General features: G+C 36.9%; 2 protein-coding genes and 1 pseudogene across 3 annotated transcripts; all 3 read left to right on the top strand.

Moving 5' to 3' along the window:
* Positions 1-13546: 13546 nt before the first annotated feature.
* LOC145032612 (uncharacterized) lies at positions 13547-15280 on the top strand. Its single transcript, XM_078981483.1, has 2 exons — positions 13547-14067; positions 14692-15280. Exons 1-2 carry the CDS (start codon positions 13732-13734, stop codon positions 15163-15165), a joined length of 810 nt encoding a protein of 269 aa, XP_078837609.1. The 5' UTR covers positions 13547-13731; the 3' UTR covers positions 15166-15280.
* An 87-nt stretch (positions 15281-15367) lies between these two features.
* LOC145032611 (uncharacterized) lies at positions 15368-17137 on the top strand (annotated as a pseudogene). The gene is made up of 2 exons (XR_013677174.1): positions 15368-16924; positions 17034-17137. The product of XR_013677174.1 is annotated as an uncharacterized LOC145032611 (transcript).
* Positions 17138-19845: 2708 nt separating this feature from the next.
* On the top strand, positions 19846-20955 carry LOC145029309 (uncharacterized). Its single transcript, XM_078977886.1, has 2 exons — positions 19846-20308; positions 20389-20955. The coding sequence occupies exons 1-2, from the start codon at positions 19976-19978 to the stop codon at positions 20860-20862; spliced, it is 807 nt and encodes a 268-aa protein (XP_078834012.1). The 5' UTR covers positions 19846-19975; the 3' UTR covers positions 20863-20955.
* The last annotated feature ends 250 nt before the right edge of the window (positions 20956-21205 follow it).

Raw genomic sequence — 21205 nt, 5'->3', positions numbered from 1 at the left:
GCAAGCAAGATAATGACTTATGAGAAGGAGGAGGAGCACCAAAAACGACCTAGGGATCTTCCAAGAGAGTTCACCACGTTTTTGGGGACATAGGGATCTTTATATAGTGAGGTTATTATTCAGGTTTTCAACTAGGAAACCCTAATTTGACTGCTTAGGCCCTAAGCAGCCCATGGACTCCCTTTAGAACACCCTTTGGACGAATTCCTTATGGGCTTCCCATAGAATTCGTCCAACCTATGTTCCAAGGTGATCCATAGCCTAATTGCAATTATCTTATAATTACAATTCCAGTGCCCTAAGTTTAATTAATGTCTTTTAGTCACAAAACTAACTATCAATTAATTCTTGACTAATAAAAATTAAACAATATGATTTCTCCTTTAATATATTATTCATATAATATATTAATAAATCATAATTAGTTCTCTTTCTCCATAAATCATCAGATCAAGTTGCTTTGGTGAAGGCAACCCAGAAGGACTATGCACAACCGGGTCAAGTACATACCAAATATAGTATATGGGCTTAGACACTAATCCAACAATATTACAATTCGGTAATAAGTATAGAAACTTGGGGTGGGTTTGTATTCTAGTAGAAGTACTTCTTATCTTTTCTTTTAATTTAGTTATTTACTATTGTTTGTTTAGGTTAAATCAAGTTTAGTTGTTTTGAACAAAAACCTTCTTTTACTTTACTGTTATTAGTTTAATTCACATTTGAATTATTTGTTCAAAACCATCTTGTTCCCTGAGTTCGACACCCTTTCTTAAAAAAACTAGTACACATAAATAAATAAAAACTAGTTAAGATGTGATAGGACTTTATAAATAAAAAAAATAGTACACATAAACTAACACACCAATTGACATCCAACGTTTTTAATATATAAACGTTTCTTAATAATTTTTTACACTGATTTATCTTTAAAGAAAATGTTTTGGAACATATTCCGCACTATTATATTTTACAAAAGCATACTCTGTTTCAAAGAATCATAGAGAAAAAGTTTTATTTGGTTGTGAAAATTAGGGATGTTACACAGGTGTCTCGCAAAGGATTGTATGGTTTTCTTGGCTCATGCGATGTAACACCTTAAATTTCATGAAAAAATTCATTTTTAATTCTCAAAATATTACTCATAAATTCAAGTCATCACATAAAGTGTAAGTTATTATCAAAACAATATAAGAGTATCCCAAAATCTTCAAAAATCTTCATAAGCCGACAAATGTGTACAATCATGCCTCCGCCTTCCCAAAATCTACAAAAGTACCTGAAACACATTTAAACCAACACTGTAATCACAAAGCTTAGTGAGTTCCCCAAAATACTAAATACATAAATAATTAGCCTCTCATGGCTATATCTCAATAAGGACCCTCTGGTTGGAAATCTTGTCCTCCTAAGGGTATCCGCGTGAAAAGGGGTGATCCGATTCAGGAAGAGGGGCAAGCTAGGGCCCCGATACATCGGTCCTTTCAGGGTGACTGCCAGAGTGGGTAAGGTAGCGTACCGTTTGGAGCTACCTGCGGAGGTAAGCCAGATTCATAACACCTTCCACGTGTCTCAGCTGAGGAAGTGTGTAGCCGATGAGACAACAATGGTGCCATTAGAGGACATTCAGCTGCATGCGAGCCTGAATTACATTGAAAGACCGATTGCGATCATGGATCGAAAGGTGAAGGTTCTAGGGAACAAAGAGGTGCCCCTGGTTCAGGTCCAGTGGAAACATCGGAGAGGGTCCGAGTTGACTTGGGAGCCGGAGTCCGAGATGCGAGGGCAATATCCAGAGTTATTTCCAAATCATGACTTCGAGAGCGAAGTCTGATTCTAGTGGGGGAGAATTGTAACATCCGGACTTCCAGGTATATTGTTTATTTATTTAATTATTTTGAGGACTATTGAGCTACTCGACGAGTCGGTGCTTCAACTCGTCGAGTAGAGTTGCGATGTGCCATGTGGGATTAATGACCTACTCGAGTCCAGAGCCGACTTGCCGAGTAGACGATGTAATAAGAAACCCTAAATCCTCGGGTCTGGGGCCTACTTAAGGGCACTCATAGCCTCATTTGCGGCTATACTTCCCTGAGAGTAAACCCTAATCGGCATGTGAGCTTGGAGAGAGAGTTTTGAGCTAAACATGAGTGTTTGGTGCATCTTTTGAAGAAAAGAGAAGGATTCCAAGCCAAAGGACAAGAAGAAGTTGTTAGATCCATGGCTATTTCACCTCAAAGCTTTTGGGAAATGTATAAATCTTTCACCTTTCTCATTTTGTTGAGTAAATCTCATTATTTTGGGAGTTTAGGGCTTTTTCTATCTAAATGAGGACCTAGAGTGTTTTAAGTTCATATAGAGGTTTGGACTTCAGATCTGGACCATGTGAGGTACCTAGAGTCCAAAAGTCCCTGCTTTATTCAGCTATAATAATGATCTTGAGTGAAAAACCCTTTTTAAGGTATGTTTTGGCATTTCAAGCCCTTAGTGCCATGAATGGGTGTAAAGCCTGTGACTTTACGTGATAAACTAGCCTTAAGAGTGTAGATCTAGAGTTTGGAAAGATTTTCTACCTTGAAACCGTTTGAATGAGAAAATAGTCTGAATGGACTCGCCGAGTCGAGGAGCCGACTCGACGAGTCGGTTAGGGTTTATCCCAATGAGCTGGCTATGTTGTAACTCGGCAAGTTAGAGGTTAAATCGATGAGTTGGACCTTCACAAAGACTTTTGAGGAACGACTGGACTCGACGAGTCACAAGAGTGCACTCGGCGAGTCAGGTCAAACTGGGACTGTTGACTCGAGATTAACTTATGTTGACTTTAGGGTTTGGTCAACATAAGTTTTCGAGACCATGGAGGGGTAAAATTATCTTTTACCCATTCCAAGAGTTAGAGAAAATGAGAGAGAAACCTTTAGTGTAATTGAGTATGAGTGGAGTATTGATTAGAGATACTTATCTAATATGTTAGGCGGAAGCTAGTTCAAGATTCCTGAGTACGAGACTTTTACTTGCTGGCTTATGAGGTAAGTCTTCTCACTATACTTACCAAGAGTGGTATATTTGCGTGATTGAGCTGTCTTATGTGCTTATTTGTGTATTGTGATATTCTGCATTATGTCTTTGTGATTATGTTGAATATTGTTTTTATGAGTTTACTAAGTTGGTACCGGAGGGTCCCACTAAGACACACTGACCGGAGGGTCTTATTGAGTTATGGCCTAGAGTGGTTAATGAGCTGTGTGTGGTATTTTGGGGAACTCACTAAGCTTTGTGCTTACCGTGTTATGCGTTATGTGTTTCAGGTACTTCACAGGACCACGTGAAGGCGCCGACTTGATTGTACACACATCAGATATTGAGTTATGATTGAGAGGATCCTGGAGTTTTATATACAATTTTTGGACATGAGTTTTGATGGTTTGACATTATGACTCTTTGTGGGTTTATTATTGGAATAAATATGTTTTGAAATTGAAAATTTTGGTTGAAAATTTACGTTGTTACAAGATCATACGCATGGCGTACTCACCATCCAAAATCGGAACCCCATACGAGTACGTGCATCATACTCAAAGGTACATCGGACGTACTCGGTTAAAAGGCACTTTTCCATTAAGTGCTTCATCTCTTAATTCCTTTCATCCAACACTCACATCTAGTCCCACAACATCATTCTAAGTCATAAAGTTTCCACCTTTATGACTTTCCAGGTCTAGAAAAGGTCCAAAAGCTAAACCTTAACTTGTTACTCCATTAAGACATCATGACACTTTCATGGAAGGTATAGAAGGATCAAGATCACATTTTTATGGATCCTAAAAGCTCCATAATGGATAAAGTTTCCAACTTTATCCATTATAATGGTCCAAACCACCAAGATTTAGCATCTAAGCATCAAATGGGACCAAAAGTGCCTCTTTTTGAACTTAATCCATTAAGTCTAAGTCTTCAACCTTTAGATCTAAATTACAATGATGTTTAAATGGATAAAGTTTCCAACTTTATCTATAATAGGGTCACAAACTCTCTAGATCTAAACTTTATGCACTAAAATGACCAAAATCTCATAACACCCAAAAGTAGCTAGATCTAACAAATGCATCATCAAGATTCAAACTTTATACCTTTAGAAGATAGATCGGGGTGAACAAAGTCTAGATCTACAAGCTCCAAAGCAATCAAGACTTCTCCAAGAAGTTCCTTCTTCTCCAAGGTGCACCATGCATACTCTAAAGCACTCAAACCACCTTTTTTTTAGCTCACAAGGCTCAACTAGGGTTAAGGTTTCATGGAAGGGGTGTTGGAGGGGTGGAGGCTGAGAATGGAATGGGTTTAGGGGAGTTAAGGAGATTAAATAGGGCTCAACCCACGAAAATAGGGTTTGGGAAATGATTGCGTACGCCCAAAATACTCCTGGTACGCCCATCATACTCATGATTCTCTTAGTACGCCCAACGTACACCTTTTTGTACGCCCAACGTACTCAGCTTGGCCAAGAACCACCCAAACATCAAACCGTCATAACTTCTTCGTTCTAACTCTGATTGTGACGTTCTTTATATCCACAGAAAGGTAACGAGAATCCCTACACTTCTATCAAATTTATTTTTCCTGAAACCCACTCGAATTCATATTCAAAATTCATGAAAGGCCCAAACCAACGACTTTACCGATACCCTTGGGCTACACATAGCAACTAAGTATCACCTGATAACTACACATAGCAACTAAGTATCACCTGATGATACTAGAATATTCCCGTCTTGCACCTACTTCCATAGCTTGCAAAAGTCAGATACCATAATAAGCCATCGGACTCTACCATAGCTCTAAGCTATCTTCCTCCTGCCAACACTGACTACAACCCGGGTACGCACATTATTGGAACTCATCTAATTCTCCTCCTGAATCAAATCCCCTTTCTGTGCTAAGATAACACATCATTCAGTGTCCAAACAACTCTCATTGACAACCAGCTAAATCACATAAACACTCATACCTGGCCTAATCAGCCTCGGGTTGGAATTCTAGGTACGTCTACGACGGGTCCATCCATCCCTCGGATGGAACACCGCCACTTACATAACCCATGACTACAACCATACTTGGAACCCAAGGCTCTATCCTTGCATCACTTCCGGACTCCTCTGATTTGACATCAACGATAATCATTCCACAACCTCAATGGACATCCAACCCGAATGTGCTTCCATACAATTGGTACAATCTCAGTGCTCACTATCCATAACTGAAATACTTTTGATCATCCATTCGCACTATTGTTTTCACTTCTGTTATCAAACACTTCTTCCCTGATCTACTTACATTTCATTTCCATCATTCAAGGAAGTCTACTCGAAGACCTTTACCACATCATCAAGTGCCACGGTACTAAAACTCCACTCTACACTACCCATTGTAGAGCAACTGCTACTCCATAGCTCCTATCTACTCCGAATCTGATCATATAACTAACAAATCCCATACACAACCTTTAGCTAACTCCATTTTCATGATCAATACTTGAGGCTGGACCTACTGATTTCTATTGCATGGCAACATACTCACTCATTCTCCGCATACATCTCTACTAACACATACAGAATCTTCAGCATGACTGGACTGCCTTACCAGGCCTTCATCCTATCTGGACCACTCTCAGAACCTTCAACATGTATGGACCGCCCTTCTGGGCCTTCAGCCTGTCTGGACTGTTCTTCGAGCCTTCGACCTAACTGGTATGCCCGTCGGCCTTCAGTCTCTCCGGGCAGTTCAAAACTATTTTACATCACCCTAAACCATTCTTCCTTGGAATCTCTCCCATGCATTCTGTTCTAGCCCTCCAGGGGCTCCGAACTCCAGATCCATCCCATGAATTTTTAACCTCGGCCTAATCCCAGGCCTCACGTTAATCAACTACCTTGTCTGAACCCATGGTATACTCTCTTCCCCACGTGTTTATCACCTGCTCTAACCAGTTCACACTCTAAGCTAAAGACACTGCTGAATCCAAACAGCTAACCATCCATGGATGCTTGCTGATTCAACTGAGCATTTTCCAATTCTCCCCACTTAATGCACCAACTACTAACTACTGATGGTGAAACAAGCATGGCTCGATCGACCCCACTCGATATAGTCCCCCTTCTCCATGAACTGATTCCCTCTGGAGTGAGCAACCTCTACAGAACAACTCTCCCGACATCGCATATCCCGAACTCCAAGGAAGTTTGAATCTCAACTGAACACTTCTCACCTTGCGGTTTATATTCCTAGCAAAGAGATCATATGTCTTATCTTCCGATCATTAATCCTCCTGGACGCTAACCGACTGCCACTCCAAACTACTAAGATCCTCAATCCTATTACGAATCATGCGAAAAAGACGAACATGGTTACAATACCACACAAATAACAAGATAACAAGAAAAAAGATGGAAACATACCCGCAACTGCATCTGCATCTGTCCTGACCTCCTCTGCTATAAGCTGGAAAGCGCGTCCCTGAGCCCTTGGAGGCTCCGCTCCACCCTGACCTCCGCCTGCAATCCTAAAATTAGCCGGTGTTGGAGCATGCACCGGTCTTGCAACAAGTTGTGGACAGTTGACCCTCAAGTGTCCAACCTCGTGGCAATGATAAAAAATCCTTATATCCTGAACCGGGGCCGACTGACAGGAAATCCCTCGCATAATGCCCCTCTCTCCCTCACTTGCGACACGCACCACCGGACCTACAAACTTCGGCATGAACCTGCCTACACTTCTCACAAGTGTGGCTGATCTAACCTCCAATCCTAGAGTCAACGGTTTTGGACTGTTTCGACGTCGGCTGTGACTACACTAGGGCCTGCCTCTGCTCTTGCAACTGCAACTCAATCTCCAACTCACGCCGCCTAGCGGCCTCCTGCAACTCCAGCAAGGTATTGCATCTCTGTGTGGACACAAACTGCCGGATATCCCTCTTGAGCATACTTAGATATCAGGACATCTGAGCCTGCTCCGAAGCAAACTCAGGGCAAAACATCGCCCTCTCCGTGAACATCCTGGTGATCTCCGTCACCGACTCTGAATCCTTCTTTAGCTCCAAGAAATCCTGAGCCAATCTCTCTTTCTCAACCCGCAGAACATAACGAGTATTGAACAGTTCCCGAAACTGGTCCCAAGTGACCGCAGCCCGCTGTGCATCCGAATAAGATCCCGTAGTCAACCTCCACCAATCCTTCGCTCCGAGCCTCAAAAGGTTCAGAGCACACCTCACCCTCTGATCCGCAAGGCATGAACAGGTGAAGAAACAACCATCCACGTCTGACAACCATCTCATAGCAATGATGGATCCTAAACTCCATCAAAGGTAGGGGCTTTGTATTATCGAAGTCCCGATACTGAAATCCTCGACTGGCTCCTCCCACTATAGCTACCATGGCAGCCGTCTTCGCAAGAGCTGCATAGCGCTCATCAAAGTACTCATGGAGGTCTTGATCGACCTAAACATCTTTGGCAACTGAGCCCAAAACATAGCAGCAACCTCATCATGCAGGATCTCATGAATCCTAGCATCCAACTCATCTGTACTCATCTAACCAATGACCTGAGGTGGCGCTGATCCACTCTGACCACCCTCTCCTAATCTCGATCCCGAACCGGATCCTTCCCCGAAGCGTCTCGTAACCACCATATTGCAACATACCAACAAGAACCTTAGATACAACACATACCCGCCTAAGAACTAATTATAACCGACACCCTAGGGAATTGTAACTTCCTTGATACGCATATAGGTCCTGTGCTTTCAGTAGTACGGGCCCATACTACATTCCACACCTACCCATATTTGTCTCAAGTATCACCACAACACCCTAACCATATATGCACACACCGCAAGCACTCAATCCTCACTCCTAGATGAATGTTGAATATCTCATATAAGGGAAACCCTAGGCTAGCAGGCATCATGTAATTAGGTAATTCTATCATGCAATCCCTGAAGATCCCTAGCCTAGTACTAGCATGTTGTTCTAACGCATCACATAATCAAATAACTTGTATGGTATTTTGGGGTCAACTAATTGGCTCTGGCTGATCGTACACTCTGCCTCCTCCTTTTCTTACTTGAAAACCATTTTAGAAATTACTTTGAAAACTTCCCTTGATTTGAGACAGGATTCACACGAATGTTCCTCCAATTCACTCAAACCAAGGCTCTAATACCAACTTGTAACATCCATAAAATTTCCAATAAATTTAAACTTTTCAAAAACAACCCAAATCCATGAATTATTACAAAAAGGTTTTCAGTTTGTTTAATTATCAGAGTATCCTAGAAACATCATTGTAAAAATGAGGAGCGGTACGATCACACCTTCGCCCTGCCACGATCTCCTAAAGTACCTGAAACAAAACACTAAAGCTGTAAGCCCGAAAGCTTAGTGAGTTACCCCCAAAATACCAACCACATATAACCATACTCATATCATATCTCAATATAGAACAGCCATGCATATCGAGTCTATAGTGTGACTGGTCCGCCGACACCAGGCCTTCAATCCACCTGGTCCACCCTCTGAGTCTACAGTATGACTGGTCCGCCCGCACCGGGCCTTCAGTCCACCTGGTCAACTCCCTGAGTCTACAATATGACTGGTCCGCCCACACCGGGGCTTCAGTCGGTCTGGTCCACTCTCCGAGACTTGGCACGTCTGGACCGCCCTCTTAGGGCCTTCAGCCTATTCGGACCGCTTGTTGGGCCTACGGTTTATCCGGTCCACCCTAGGTATGTTGGCCTACAGCACAAAGCAGGACCCGCCTTAACCCAACCCCATTCAAACAACCATGTTCACATAAAACAGTTAATCACATAAAAATCCTCAGCCTGACAGACGGTTCAATCAGATCATATAGCATAACAACATCCTAACCAGGATACCGACCTAACCGGTCACTAACATAACATTACCCTATATACTAGGATACTGACCTTAACGAGGTCACTAACATAACATTAACCTATATACCAATATACCGACCTTAACTAGGTCACTAACATAATACCATCCTAATACCAGGATGCAGATCTAGCAACTCAATAACATATAAAACAAATACCTGGATTTCCATCTGATAAAGGGCCGACCTTGGTGCCTTAGACCCTATTGATATAGTAAGGATAACTCACCTTGCACTTGCCAAGCTGGAGAGATAGAATCAAAACTCCTGATCACCACCACGAACACCACCACCTGATACTCTAAGGAAACCATAACCAGTAGAACCAAAATTACCAACATACCCTCAAAAATCAACTAGTCAACTCTTGGTCAAAGTCAACCTTCCTGGTTGACCCTACTCGCCGAGTTCACTTAACTATGAACCCACCATAAACAACTCGACTCGCTGAGTCATCTCCTAGACTCACCGAGTCACTACGCGACTCAGTGCCTGAAATCCCAGACCAACTCGCCGAGTTCACTTGGAACTTAATCGAACCAAACCCTGACCCTACTCATCGAGTCATCTCCCAGACTCGCCGAGTTCATACGGGTATTCCCATAATCGAAAGATACAAAGCTACTCCTTTGCTCCAAACAGTATATCTGGGTCCCTAAAGTGCATTAGCAATAGAAAGTTGCTACCTTTATTTGCTTTCATGTCCCAAAATTCAAAAACCAAGCTATAAAGGAATTAACTCATGAGGGATGGCTTTTGCATAGCAACTCAAAGAACTTTCTGCATATTGGATCCAAATAGAACTCATATCTTGAGTTTCAACTCCAGATCTAACTGATGCACCAAAATCTCATCATATTATCCTCAAACAAACCCTAAAACACCATTAAAGATGGATCTATAAAGGAGAAGGCCAAGATAACGATTCATTACCTCCAAAATGACCTCCCACTAAAGAATAATCTGAATCTCCACAAATCTTCTTGATCCAAGCTTCTTGATCTTCAAGATCTCTTCACAAAATCACTTATCTAGGCTCCAAATTGCTTCCAAGGGCTCTCACTCATGATTTAGGGTTTCTGGATCTCAAAAGGGACGTAAGAGGCTGAGGGGTGGACAATAGATCCTTTAAATCGGGTGCAAACTCTAAGATTAGGGTTTTTCTCTTCCCAACACCAACTCATCGAGTCCGGTTGCCGACTCGACGAGTTGGTCACTTAACTCGCGACCAAATCACGCTCCAACTCGACGAGTAACCGCACCTACTGGTCGAGTAGCTCCCTCAATGTACACTTTACACCCCTGAACTCTTGCTTCTGAACTTGGGATGTTACATGTATATTCTTTAGTATTATACTTATGGTTTACATAGCATTTGCTGACACTTGTTTCTTTGTTTGTTGATTATGTCTTGTCTTGATACATGTAGCATAATTGTTGGCTTTGTGAGGATGGAGACTTTTGGGTAGTTGCTTTCTAATTGATACTTTAGAGATGATACAATTTTGGACATGTCGTTGAGTTTTCATTTACATATGACCTTTGATTTTGGTGATGGTTTTGAAATCTTTTATCTTGATGGAGGTTGTTTTGGTAATAAATCAACATTGGTGATGTTTTATAATGTATGTTAAAAAAAACTTCCGCTAATTTTCTAAAAACTATATAAAAAAAAGAACTAATGAGGTGAAAATTCACGGTGTTATACATAATTACATTTTTGTAATTCCTAACAACACACTTATGTTTATCAACATTTTTTACAAAAAATTTGAAGTGAATTTTTTGTGCTCATCCAGTATGCCTCACAATAAAGGAACATTGAAAATTTCTAGATCACTAGCGCATACAACAACTAGTCTAACAATATTACATTTCCTGAACCTAATATGAGAATCATTACTTATGGCATAATTCGTTAAACATAGTTTATGCTGGTGTGGTGATTCATACATCTCTTTGCAAAGTGGTCTCATTTTGTTCCATTTAACCTTAAGATAGTGTGTGTTGTACTTGCATTGAACCACATCATCTTGCTCGCTTTCAGTTGACATTTCTTTAGTACCAGCTACTACATCAAACTTGGTTGCTTCCGAATTCAAATAAAAAACCTCTTCAACATTGTCAAACTCAGGGATTGTAAAGTCATCAAGTACTTCATGACATAGTATGTTCAAGAACTCATTTTTGCATCTCCTTATTTGTTTCTTAGTGAAGTCCTCATATATTTCCACATTAGTGTTAAAATCCCATACTTCCTCAATTTTCACCGTACATACGATCAAAGTCATTGCTTTGCTATCGTCATCTTCAACGGTAAAAAAAACCTAGCTCGATGAGGAGAAAATGAGAGCCATCATTTGCCCTAAGTTTTCAGATTGCAAGCTAGTTAGTTAGATGGTTGTGTCTGAATGACTCAACCTCCAGGTAATTTATTTAAGTCATCTCGTCATGTTTACCAAGTGAAATTAAGTTATCTAGAAGTAATTTATTTAAGTCATCTCGTCATGTTTACCAAGTGAAATTAAGTTATCTAGAGAAAAATGGTTAAGGTAAATATATTAGGTGGAATTTTGTATTTTCCTATAAATAAAATTTAGTTTGAGATTTTTTTATAAATTAAATTAAAATATTAAGATTTTATTAACTATTTTCCTATAAATTATGATGTGTATATTGTCAAAATTAAAAACTCACATTATAAAAGCTCAAGAAAAAGACAAGCATAGTTACACTCGTTTAAACCTTTACATGAAATTGTGCATAATGTCCATTTTTTTTATAATAGCCACACATTTCATACTGAAGCATTTGTAACTTTACTGAGAAATTTTTTTAAAAAAGTTCTTGTAAATTTGTTAACCATATTGAAAAATTATTTTAAAAAAAATTCTCTTCGTTCTATGATATTAGGTTTTATACCGGCGCCACCACCAAATTTACTCCCTTGCCAAATTACTTTTTCGAAAATAACTTGTCATTTTGTGAAAGATATGTGCAAGTTTCATTGTGTTTCTTTCACATAAACTCAAATTATAAGACTACTTTTCTTTTTGGTTTTAGGCATGAAAAAAAATATATTCTAAATCATATGAGAACGCTAATAAGGGCAAAGGAGTTGCAAGCAATGTTATAAAAAGCCGATATATATATATATATATATATATATATATATATATATATATATATATATATATATATATATATATATATATATATATATATATATATATTTTACATTTACAAACATAAATTCTTAACATAATGAACTATAAACCATAGACATAACAACTCAGAAGTATCAGTTCTCAAGTTAAGAAGATCAACATCGGACTCATGTTTGGTGTGTGTCGTTATCATTCGAGTTGTGTATACTCCAGATACCTTGAACGATCGAGAAAATTGAGTTGTTAAATTTGCTTTAGAGATGAGTAGTTTTTAACGGACCAAGTGAAATCTAACTATCAAAGTTCAATAAACCGGTCCAAAAAATTTTTTTATCGAATTTATTACGGTTCAACACGATTTTTGGAAAAAAAAAACATATTGTTTGATCCAGTCTAGAAATTAACATAAAATCAATCTTAATTAAATCATTTTTCTCTCCGGTTTCCGGTCTAACCAATAAGTGATGTGTTTGATTTTTTTGATATCAAAATATATACAATTTTTATAACATGAAAATTATAAATTTTTACATTGTATAAAATTAATAAAAACCGTGCAGACCTAATCGCTATGCATAATGTGTTTTAAAACTTTTAAGGTGTGGTTGTTGGTTTTAAACACTTTCAAACCTCATATATAGTTTTATATGTAGTTTTGATTCGAAGCTGCACACTAAACAATGAAGAATCTTAATATAATCATCTTTTAGAGCATGAAATTTTCAAACTATAAATATTTGGTTTGCTTTTTTCTAAAAAATAAAGAGTTCACAAAAAAAATCACTATCATTCACACTTTATTTATCAATGTATATCATAGTATCTACAGTTTTTGTAGCATAAAATACCTACCTAACTTGGGAATCTGGGACGAGATTACACATACGAGTGATGCAAACCGGCTTTGCCATTTTGGCCCAACTATAAGACCCAAACTTCATCATTTGAGTTTCAATTTTGAGGATCCCCATATGGCCATATTTAGTATTTAGAGACTTTTACAATTTATTTGGACTATTTGTAAAATAAATAAATAAAATTAGAACATAATAAAAAATGTAAAGAACATAATTCCGAATTGTGATTTTTGGCCAAACTTGCTAAAAATAACATTATTTATAAATGAAGTATGTCTGAAAACATAAAGTTTGGCATTCACTATTTTTCGTGTGGTTGAAGTGATTCCACCAAATGCCAAGACAAATAAATGTGACATTCACTTTTTTTGTACATGTCTTACAAACTTTACACTCTTTAGTTCTTGCCACGCTGCTTATTTGGGTTCACTCTTTCTTAGCTGATGTGTACCTCAAAATTGGCATATAAACACACCCCTCTATTTATGTCGCTTTTACATATATTTTCTTCATAATGTCGCTTTTACATATGTTTGTTTCTTTATAAGTTTAACATTATAAAAGTGTTCACCACTACTCCATAAGAGTCCCCTTATTTCACGTTAAAATCCTGAGAATTTTGCATACACGTACACAATGTTGCAGCCACTCATTTCACACACCCCTTTAAACTCAAACCTTAAAGTTTGGCACAAACACATGATATAAAACACAATAGTAGTATTATCAAACTGAGATTCAAATTTAGGAAGTGAAAAAAAATGACGATTTTGCTGTTCCAAACGCTCTTATATCCACCACCTTCTTCCTTCTTTGTCACAATTATGTCAATATTAAGTTGTTTGTCGCTAGCAAATGGTGGATACATGGAAACAAAAGGCAAACACATGCAGTATTCCAAGTTCTTCAATGCCGCGGCTTTAAAGAAAGACAAGGTTCAGGAGACTATGTTGGGTAGTAGAGACGGGATGCTTTTGCTCTATACACCTGCGTTCCTTGTGGGTCTTGCCTCTTTTGCCATTTTTGGCAATCAAGATCTTCGATTCATAATGCTTATCTTGGTTCTCACCATCCATTTCTTGAAGAGGGTACTTGAGGTGCAATCTTTTTGTCTCTTTCTTTAACTTCAACCACATAAATCAATGATTTGAACCATTCAAATTCATGCTTTTTTCAATGCTTGTTTTGTGCATCTAATCTGTTTTTATACCAAGCTAAATGCTTGATGACCAAATTTTCTTTTTTTCAATTATGTCAAACACCAATTTATTAATGTTCATGAATAGCAGCGTACCATAATTTGATGTTATAGTGTATAATATGTCGATACAAAAATCATTTTCGAGTTTAAAATGGATCCATCATTTAATATAATACTTCAAATTGTTGAAATACATTATAAATTATCACTTTTATTTTAATAAGTTTTCCAAACATAAAATATTATTAGAAAATAAGTAATAATTAACTATATATATTATATATGATTGTTATGTTATAATAAAATCGTATAATAACCATAATCTGTTATTATATCATATAAATATTGAAGATATGCTCTTTAATATGATATTTAAATGTGTGATTAGGATGGAAAAAAAATGATGCTAAAATTTGTTATTTTCTTGTGTTCATTGTGTTAAAGTGAATTTATATTATGAAAAATAGTTCATCACAAATTTACAATGTTTTGATTTAATTTTTATCTTTTTTGTTTAAAGGTCCTATTTGTTCACAAATATAGTGGTTCCATGGCACTTGAAACTGCGATTACTATATGTTCAAGCTACACCATCTCCACCGGGACAATGATTTATGCTCAATACCTATCTCAAGAACATAACAAGCCTACAATAGACTTAAAATACGTTGGAATTGTGTTGTTCATAATTGGAATAGTTGGAAACTTTTATCATCATCACATTCTTTCGAATCTAAGAACAAAGGACAATAGAGAGTATAAAATCCCGAAAGGAGGATTATTTGATTTAGTTATATGCCCACACTATCTGTTTGAGATCATAGAGTTCATTGGAGTCTCTTGCATTGCTCAAACAACGTATGCTCTCGCTTTCACTCTCGGTACGATGTTTTACTTGACAGGAAGGAGTTATGCTACACTGGAATGGTACCTTTTGAAGTTTGGGGAGAAATTTGGGAGTGGTGTCAAGGCTTTAATTCCGTATGCCTTTTAAAAGTGGTTGTAGTTAGAATGTTCACATATTATTTAGTTATGAGCAAACATATGTTATAAACTTAATACACCTAAAATTTAGGTGCACTTCTACAAATATTTCTAACTTATTGAAATTTCGGATTTTGAGTTACGTTATTAAATCTATTGTACCAAAAATTATATTATACAACTTATAAAACTTATATCTTTCACCAAGGAGAATATAGGCTTAGGAACACAATTTTTCTTTTGAAGCTACTAAAAAGAATATAGGAGTTATGCACACAGTTGATTTTCAATCATCTAAAAAAAAGAATATGAAAGTAAACATAAGAAATTCCACAAATCAACCCAACTTAAAATTGTTACACTTTAAAGGGTCATAGATAATATTAACAAAGTGTTAGGACTAAAAACGAAATTTACCGAAAAGCATAGACATAAGCAAATGGTGGACTTATCTCATAACACGAGAATGGCGAAATCTATAGTTTCTCAGAAATCGCTTTACTCGAATCTTTTCGTTCGTCAAAACAGTTCAAGAGCTTTTGCTAATTCTCCCGCCATCATCGACAATAAGCCCTCAAGTGTTTTAAAACGTCGAGCCCGATTCAACAAATTCGTTAGAAATCAGTGCAGAATAGGGTTCAAAAGCGTTGATGATGCAAATATTCTGTTCCATGAAATGATTTAGATGCAACTCGTGCCTTCTTTATCGTACTTTACCCAGGTAGTGGCAGCCATTGCGAGAATGAAACATTACGAGGCTGCAATATCTGTGATTGAAAAAATGGAATTCCTGGAAATCCTTGACCCTAATGTTCATAACTTGAGTGTTTTGATCAACTGTTACTGTCATCTCAATCGTGTCGATTTGGGTTTCTCAGTCTTGGGTCGAGTATTGAAACTTGGTTATGAAGTCGATGTAGCCCTGTTTACTACTTTGATCAAGGGTCTGATTGGTTATAACCAGATGGGTTTGGCTGTGAAGTTGTTTAAAAACATGCTGGAACAAGGGATTCATCCCAACTCAATTAGTTGTGGAACAATAATCAATGGGTTATGTAAAATGGGGAACACTAATGTTGCAATTCAATTGGTCAAGAAAATGAAGAACATAAGAATGGAAGTCGGTGATGTTGTATATAACATGATCATTGATAGTCTTTGCAAGGATGGAATGGTCACCGAAGCTTTTAGACTCTTTGAGAAGTTGATGCATGGAACTTCAAAACCAAATGTGGGCATGTGCAACTCAATGATCTGTGTTTTATGTAATACAAACAAGTGGAAAGAGGGCATGGGGATATTCGAAAAGATACCAAATCCAGATGTTCAAACGTATACTATCTTGGTGGATTCACTTTGTAAAGAAGGGGACGTCGAAAAGGCTGCCAAAATGGTCGAGCTTATGATCTAGAAAACAGTGAAGCCAGATGTAATCACTTACAGCACTTTGGTTGACGGGTATTGCTTACAAGGTAGGTTACACGAAGCGGAGAAGGTAGTTGATTCAATGATTAACAACGAATGTAATCCAAATGTGCATACATATAACATTTTGATCAATGGCTATTGTAAGAAAAAGAGGACAAATGATGCACTAAAGGTGTTCGATAAAATGTGTCAAAGAGGCCTGATTGCTAATACCATCACATACACCACTTTGATCCATGGGTTTTGTCTTTCCCGACAGCCTTCTATCGCGCTGCACTTCCTGAAGAAAATGCAATCATGTGGCCAACACCCAGATATTGTCACATACTCAATCTTGTTAGGTGGTTTGTTTAAAGATAATTATCATAAGAAAGCAATGAATTTGTTTCGAGAGATGAAAGAGTTGAAATTGGATCTTGATGTTGTGGTTTATGGCATTCTGATCAACAGGTTGTGCAAAGCCAGGGAACTCGAATCTGCAAAAAATGTCTTTCATGGTCTTGAAAGCAATGGAATAAAACCAAACACCGTATATTCAATATCTTAATTGATGGACTTTTTAAGGATGGTCTTGAAGATGAAGCAATCATGTTGTTTCAGGAAATGGTAGAAAGTGGCTACTATTCCCCAGATGGATGCACATATAATGTATTCATTCAAGGTCTTATTTGCAATAATACTGGGAAGAGGGCAATCGAGTTTGTTGATGAAATGGTTGGTAAGGGATTCTCAGCTGATGCATCAATGACTGAGATTTTGTTGGGTGTGTCGAGTGATAGAAACTTAGATCAATCACCATTTGTTTTGAATAGTTTATCTACATCAAATACTAATAATATCACATTTCATAATTAACACCGAATAATGTGCTTCAAGAGTCTTAAACGTTTCACAGTGAATTGTAATTTAAGTGTTCTTATACCTTTATATTTCTCAATCAAAAATGTAATTGAAGTGTTCTTATACCTTTATATCTTCTGTTTGATTCTTTCTCTTAATATAATATGGATTTAAATATGATGATTTCTTTATATTTTCTTAATTTATCTTTTAGAATTATAGCTAGATTTGTTAATTACTTCAGACTGGTTATGAATATCATCAGCTAGAGAACGAACTGTTTCAACCTTCTTGATTTTCCTATTCAAAATCAATAAATGTGAAGTTAACTTCATACGATCAATATTTAAATTCTAGGGATAATGACTTGAAAGAGAACTAACTTCTACTTTTGTATATATTTGGTTATGAACTACATTTTGTGCTTGATTTACCCATGAACTTTCTGAAATTGTTTAAAATTTTCCATTATGATCGGTAATATAGGGGTCATAATGGTAATTTTTAAACAATCTCAAAAAAAATGCATGGTTAATTCAAGCAAGGAAAATAGTTTAATGACTAAACCTAGAAGTTAGTTATCCTTTCAAGTCATTATCCTAAATTCTAATATCACTTTCTTGGTGATTCCATATAGCTTAAATTCTAATTTGTTTTCAAAGAATTTGTATCATTATATTGATCCTATTGATGAATCATCTATGTTTTTACTCTTCAAGCTTTGATTAGTCATTATCTTTAGAATTAATTGTCTGCCTCTTGCTAATATTATCTTCTTACAAACTTGTTGTGCCTAATTTCTTACACATTGCTCATGGAAAATCACAGATGATCTTAGTCGTTTGATGAGGTAACTATGGCTTGCATTGCCGCTTCATTTTCTAGTTCAAGATGCAACATTTGAGCTTAGATAACGGTTTCCTAGTAGATTTGATTTGGTTTTAGGTAAATTAATTTGTTGAGTTTGACTTTGCTTGTAAATTAAATATGATCGGGAACTAGTATAGCTTAATTCTTTCTCTTTTTTTTGTATATGATTTAACGTTAAACTTTTTTGTATACAATTTACCATTTAATTATGTCTCGCTCATCTTCTCCGGTCAAAAGCATCACTCTTACAACCGTTCAGTTCCCACTGACACCACCCACCACAACAACAAGCACCACCTCCCATCATCACCATTCACCACCACAACTCATATCCACCATTCACCACCACCAATTAACTAATCTAAAATCAGCTTCAACCAACAGCAAAATCGATTCAAACATACATTCAAACCTAAGCATCGGATCAAACCTCAAAAAAATTCAGAATCAGATTCAAACAATAAAATTGCATCCTTTAAAGGATGTGATTACTGGTTGCAAATTATTCAAGCATAAAAAGGCGAGAGAGGGATGTGGAAGTAGGGTGGAGAGAGGGATGTGGAAGTAGGGTGGTTTTTAGAGTGAGGATTAGGGAAAGATGTGAGTGACGATAGAAGAGATATCAATGGTAATAAAGGATGTGATGGTGTTTTTAGGAGATGGGAGATGGAGACAGTGCTTTTGCAATGTTTTTAAAAAAAAAATAAACAAGTAAATGGTTTGTTCGGAGAAAATGATTGAATAATTGATAATTGATGGAAAATATGAAAATGACGAAATGTGTACAAAATTTAGTTTAATAGTAAATTATGCATTAAAATATTGTTTAATTGTATTTCTTGAACATCAAATTAATTTGAATTTAATAGTGTTTTTTGAACACGTAAACATAAACGTACAGTAGCTAATCAAAATGGTATTTCTTGAACAACAAATTAAATATAATGGTAATTCATGGACAAAAAATAGTATTTCTTGAACAACATCGACTAAATATTGTAAAATTGATATTTTATTAACCTACAAAGTCAATTTCCTTTAAATGAAAATGAAAAACTCATTTCCGAACATTTTTTTTTTCGGAGGTTTTTTAAAAGCTCTTAAAATCTCCACACCCGGCCCAATATTATTATTACCTGACGATCAAAAAAAAAAGTGGCAAATGTCAAACCCTCAAACTTATATATCAAAATTTAATGCAAAACTAATTTCTTCAAAATTAAATTTGTAACATTAAATGCCGAGAAAATGAAATTTGTAACATTAAATGCCGAGAAAATGAAATGGGATGTGAAGCGGGCCAAAGATAAACTAATTTATAAAATTGAATGCGTCAAGAGCGAAGAAGACACCAACAATAGTTGAATTCAACAAGAACAGCAGCCCTTGACCCCATGAATTATGATTATGATCCAAAATTAAAGACAATGTAACGGTTTTCGTAATGAGAGTGAAAGCTGATCTATGATATATCCTTTTATTATTGTTATTTTTAGTGAATAGCCCACGACTTTTTCTTCTAAATATAACTGGAATATTGAATTCATGTCTTCGGTTTTTAATTCAAGTTTGTCTCATTTTGCCTACAATTCATTTTCTGTCTCCTATATATACACATACTAACATACTTGAAAGTTGAAAAACACCACTTAACTATATCATCAAAGAGATCAAGAATTAAAATGGTGATCTCATTGTTCTCATTCCCATCACCACCTTCCCTGTTCGCCAATGCAATGTCTATTTTCAACTTGCTAGCTCTCATTGCTTCCGGTTACATGGAAATGATAGGCAAAAACAAGCAGTACGCCAAGTTTTGTGATAACGACACTGGTTCAAACAAGCCAAAAGCCATGGAGAAGCTTAAGCTGCCTAGTAGAATCGGGATGCTGGTGTTCTATACACCATCATTCCTCGTGGGTCTTGCCTCTTTTACCTTTTTTCCCCATCAAGATTCCCGATTCCTTATGGTCATATCTGTACTCACCATTCATTTCTTCAAGAGGATCCTTGAGGTACGTACGCATGCAAAGTTATTCTTCTTTAATTATAAACTTCAGTTCAAATGTTTTCATACTGCATGCTTGTTGTATAGGTCCTATTCGTTCACAAGTTTACCGGGTCTATGATGCTAAAGGATGCCATAACCATCGGTTTAAGCTACGGTGTGTCAACTGCTACAATGATTTACGCCCAATATTTATCTCAAGAATGTCCTGAGCCTGCTTTAGATCTCAAATACATCGGACTTGTCATGTTTTTTATTGGGATAACTGGAAACTTTTACCATCATTACATTCTTTCGAGTCTAAGAAAGAAAGGTGATAGAGAGTATAAAATCCCAAAAGGAGGATTGTTCGATGTGGTTATATGCCCACACTATATGTTTGAAATTGTCGAGTTCATAGGAGTCTGTTGCATTTGTCAGACGGGGTGTACGTTTTGTTTCACTCTAGGCACAATGTTCCTGTTGATGGGGCGAAGCTATGCGACACGAAAATGGTACGTTTCAAAGTTTGGTGGTAAGTTTGGGAAGGATGTCAAAGCTTTAATTCCATACTTATTTTAGATAGTTGTCGGGTTACTTTTAGGCGTCAAGGATATGTCCGTTGTTGCAAAGCATTGCTATGCTATTTGATATAATTTAAAGAGAAATTTTGAAGTGCTTTGTTTAATAATGCTAATAACCGAGGGTTGAAACCTAGCATAATGTCGTGGAAGTTATGTGTATGTACTATATAAACAAAAATAATTTACAGTAAGAATTGTGCTTTAATAACACGTTACGACTTTTGAAAAACATTAGAGACAAGAGAAAAAGGATACTGATTTATAAGAGTAAATACCTCAATAAAGAAGGTCAATTTATTTTAAATGTGTTTAGTTCATTGTGCTCAAAGGAACTTGGAGGG

Source organism: Lactuca saligna, chromosome 2, assembly GCF_052625555.1.
Source record: "Lactuca saligna cultivar CGN05327 chromosome 2, ASM5262555v1, whole genome shotgun sequence".
Lineage (NCBI taxonomy): Eukaryota > Viridiplantae > Streptophyta > Magnoliopsida > Asterales > Asteraceae > Lactuca > Lactuca saligna.
Note: the sequence above shows the minus strand (reverse complement) of the source record. Positions and strands in the feature narration are given on the sequence as shown.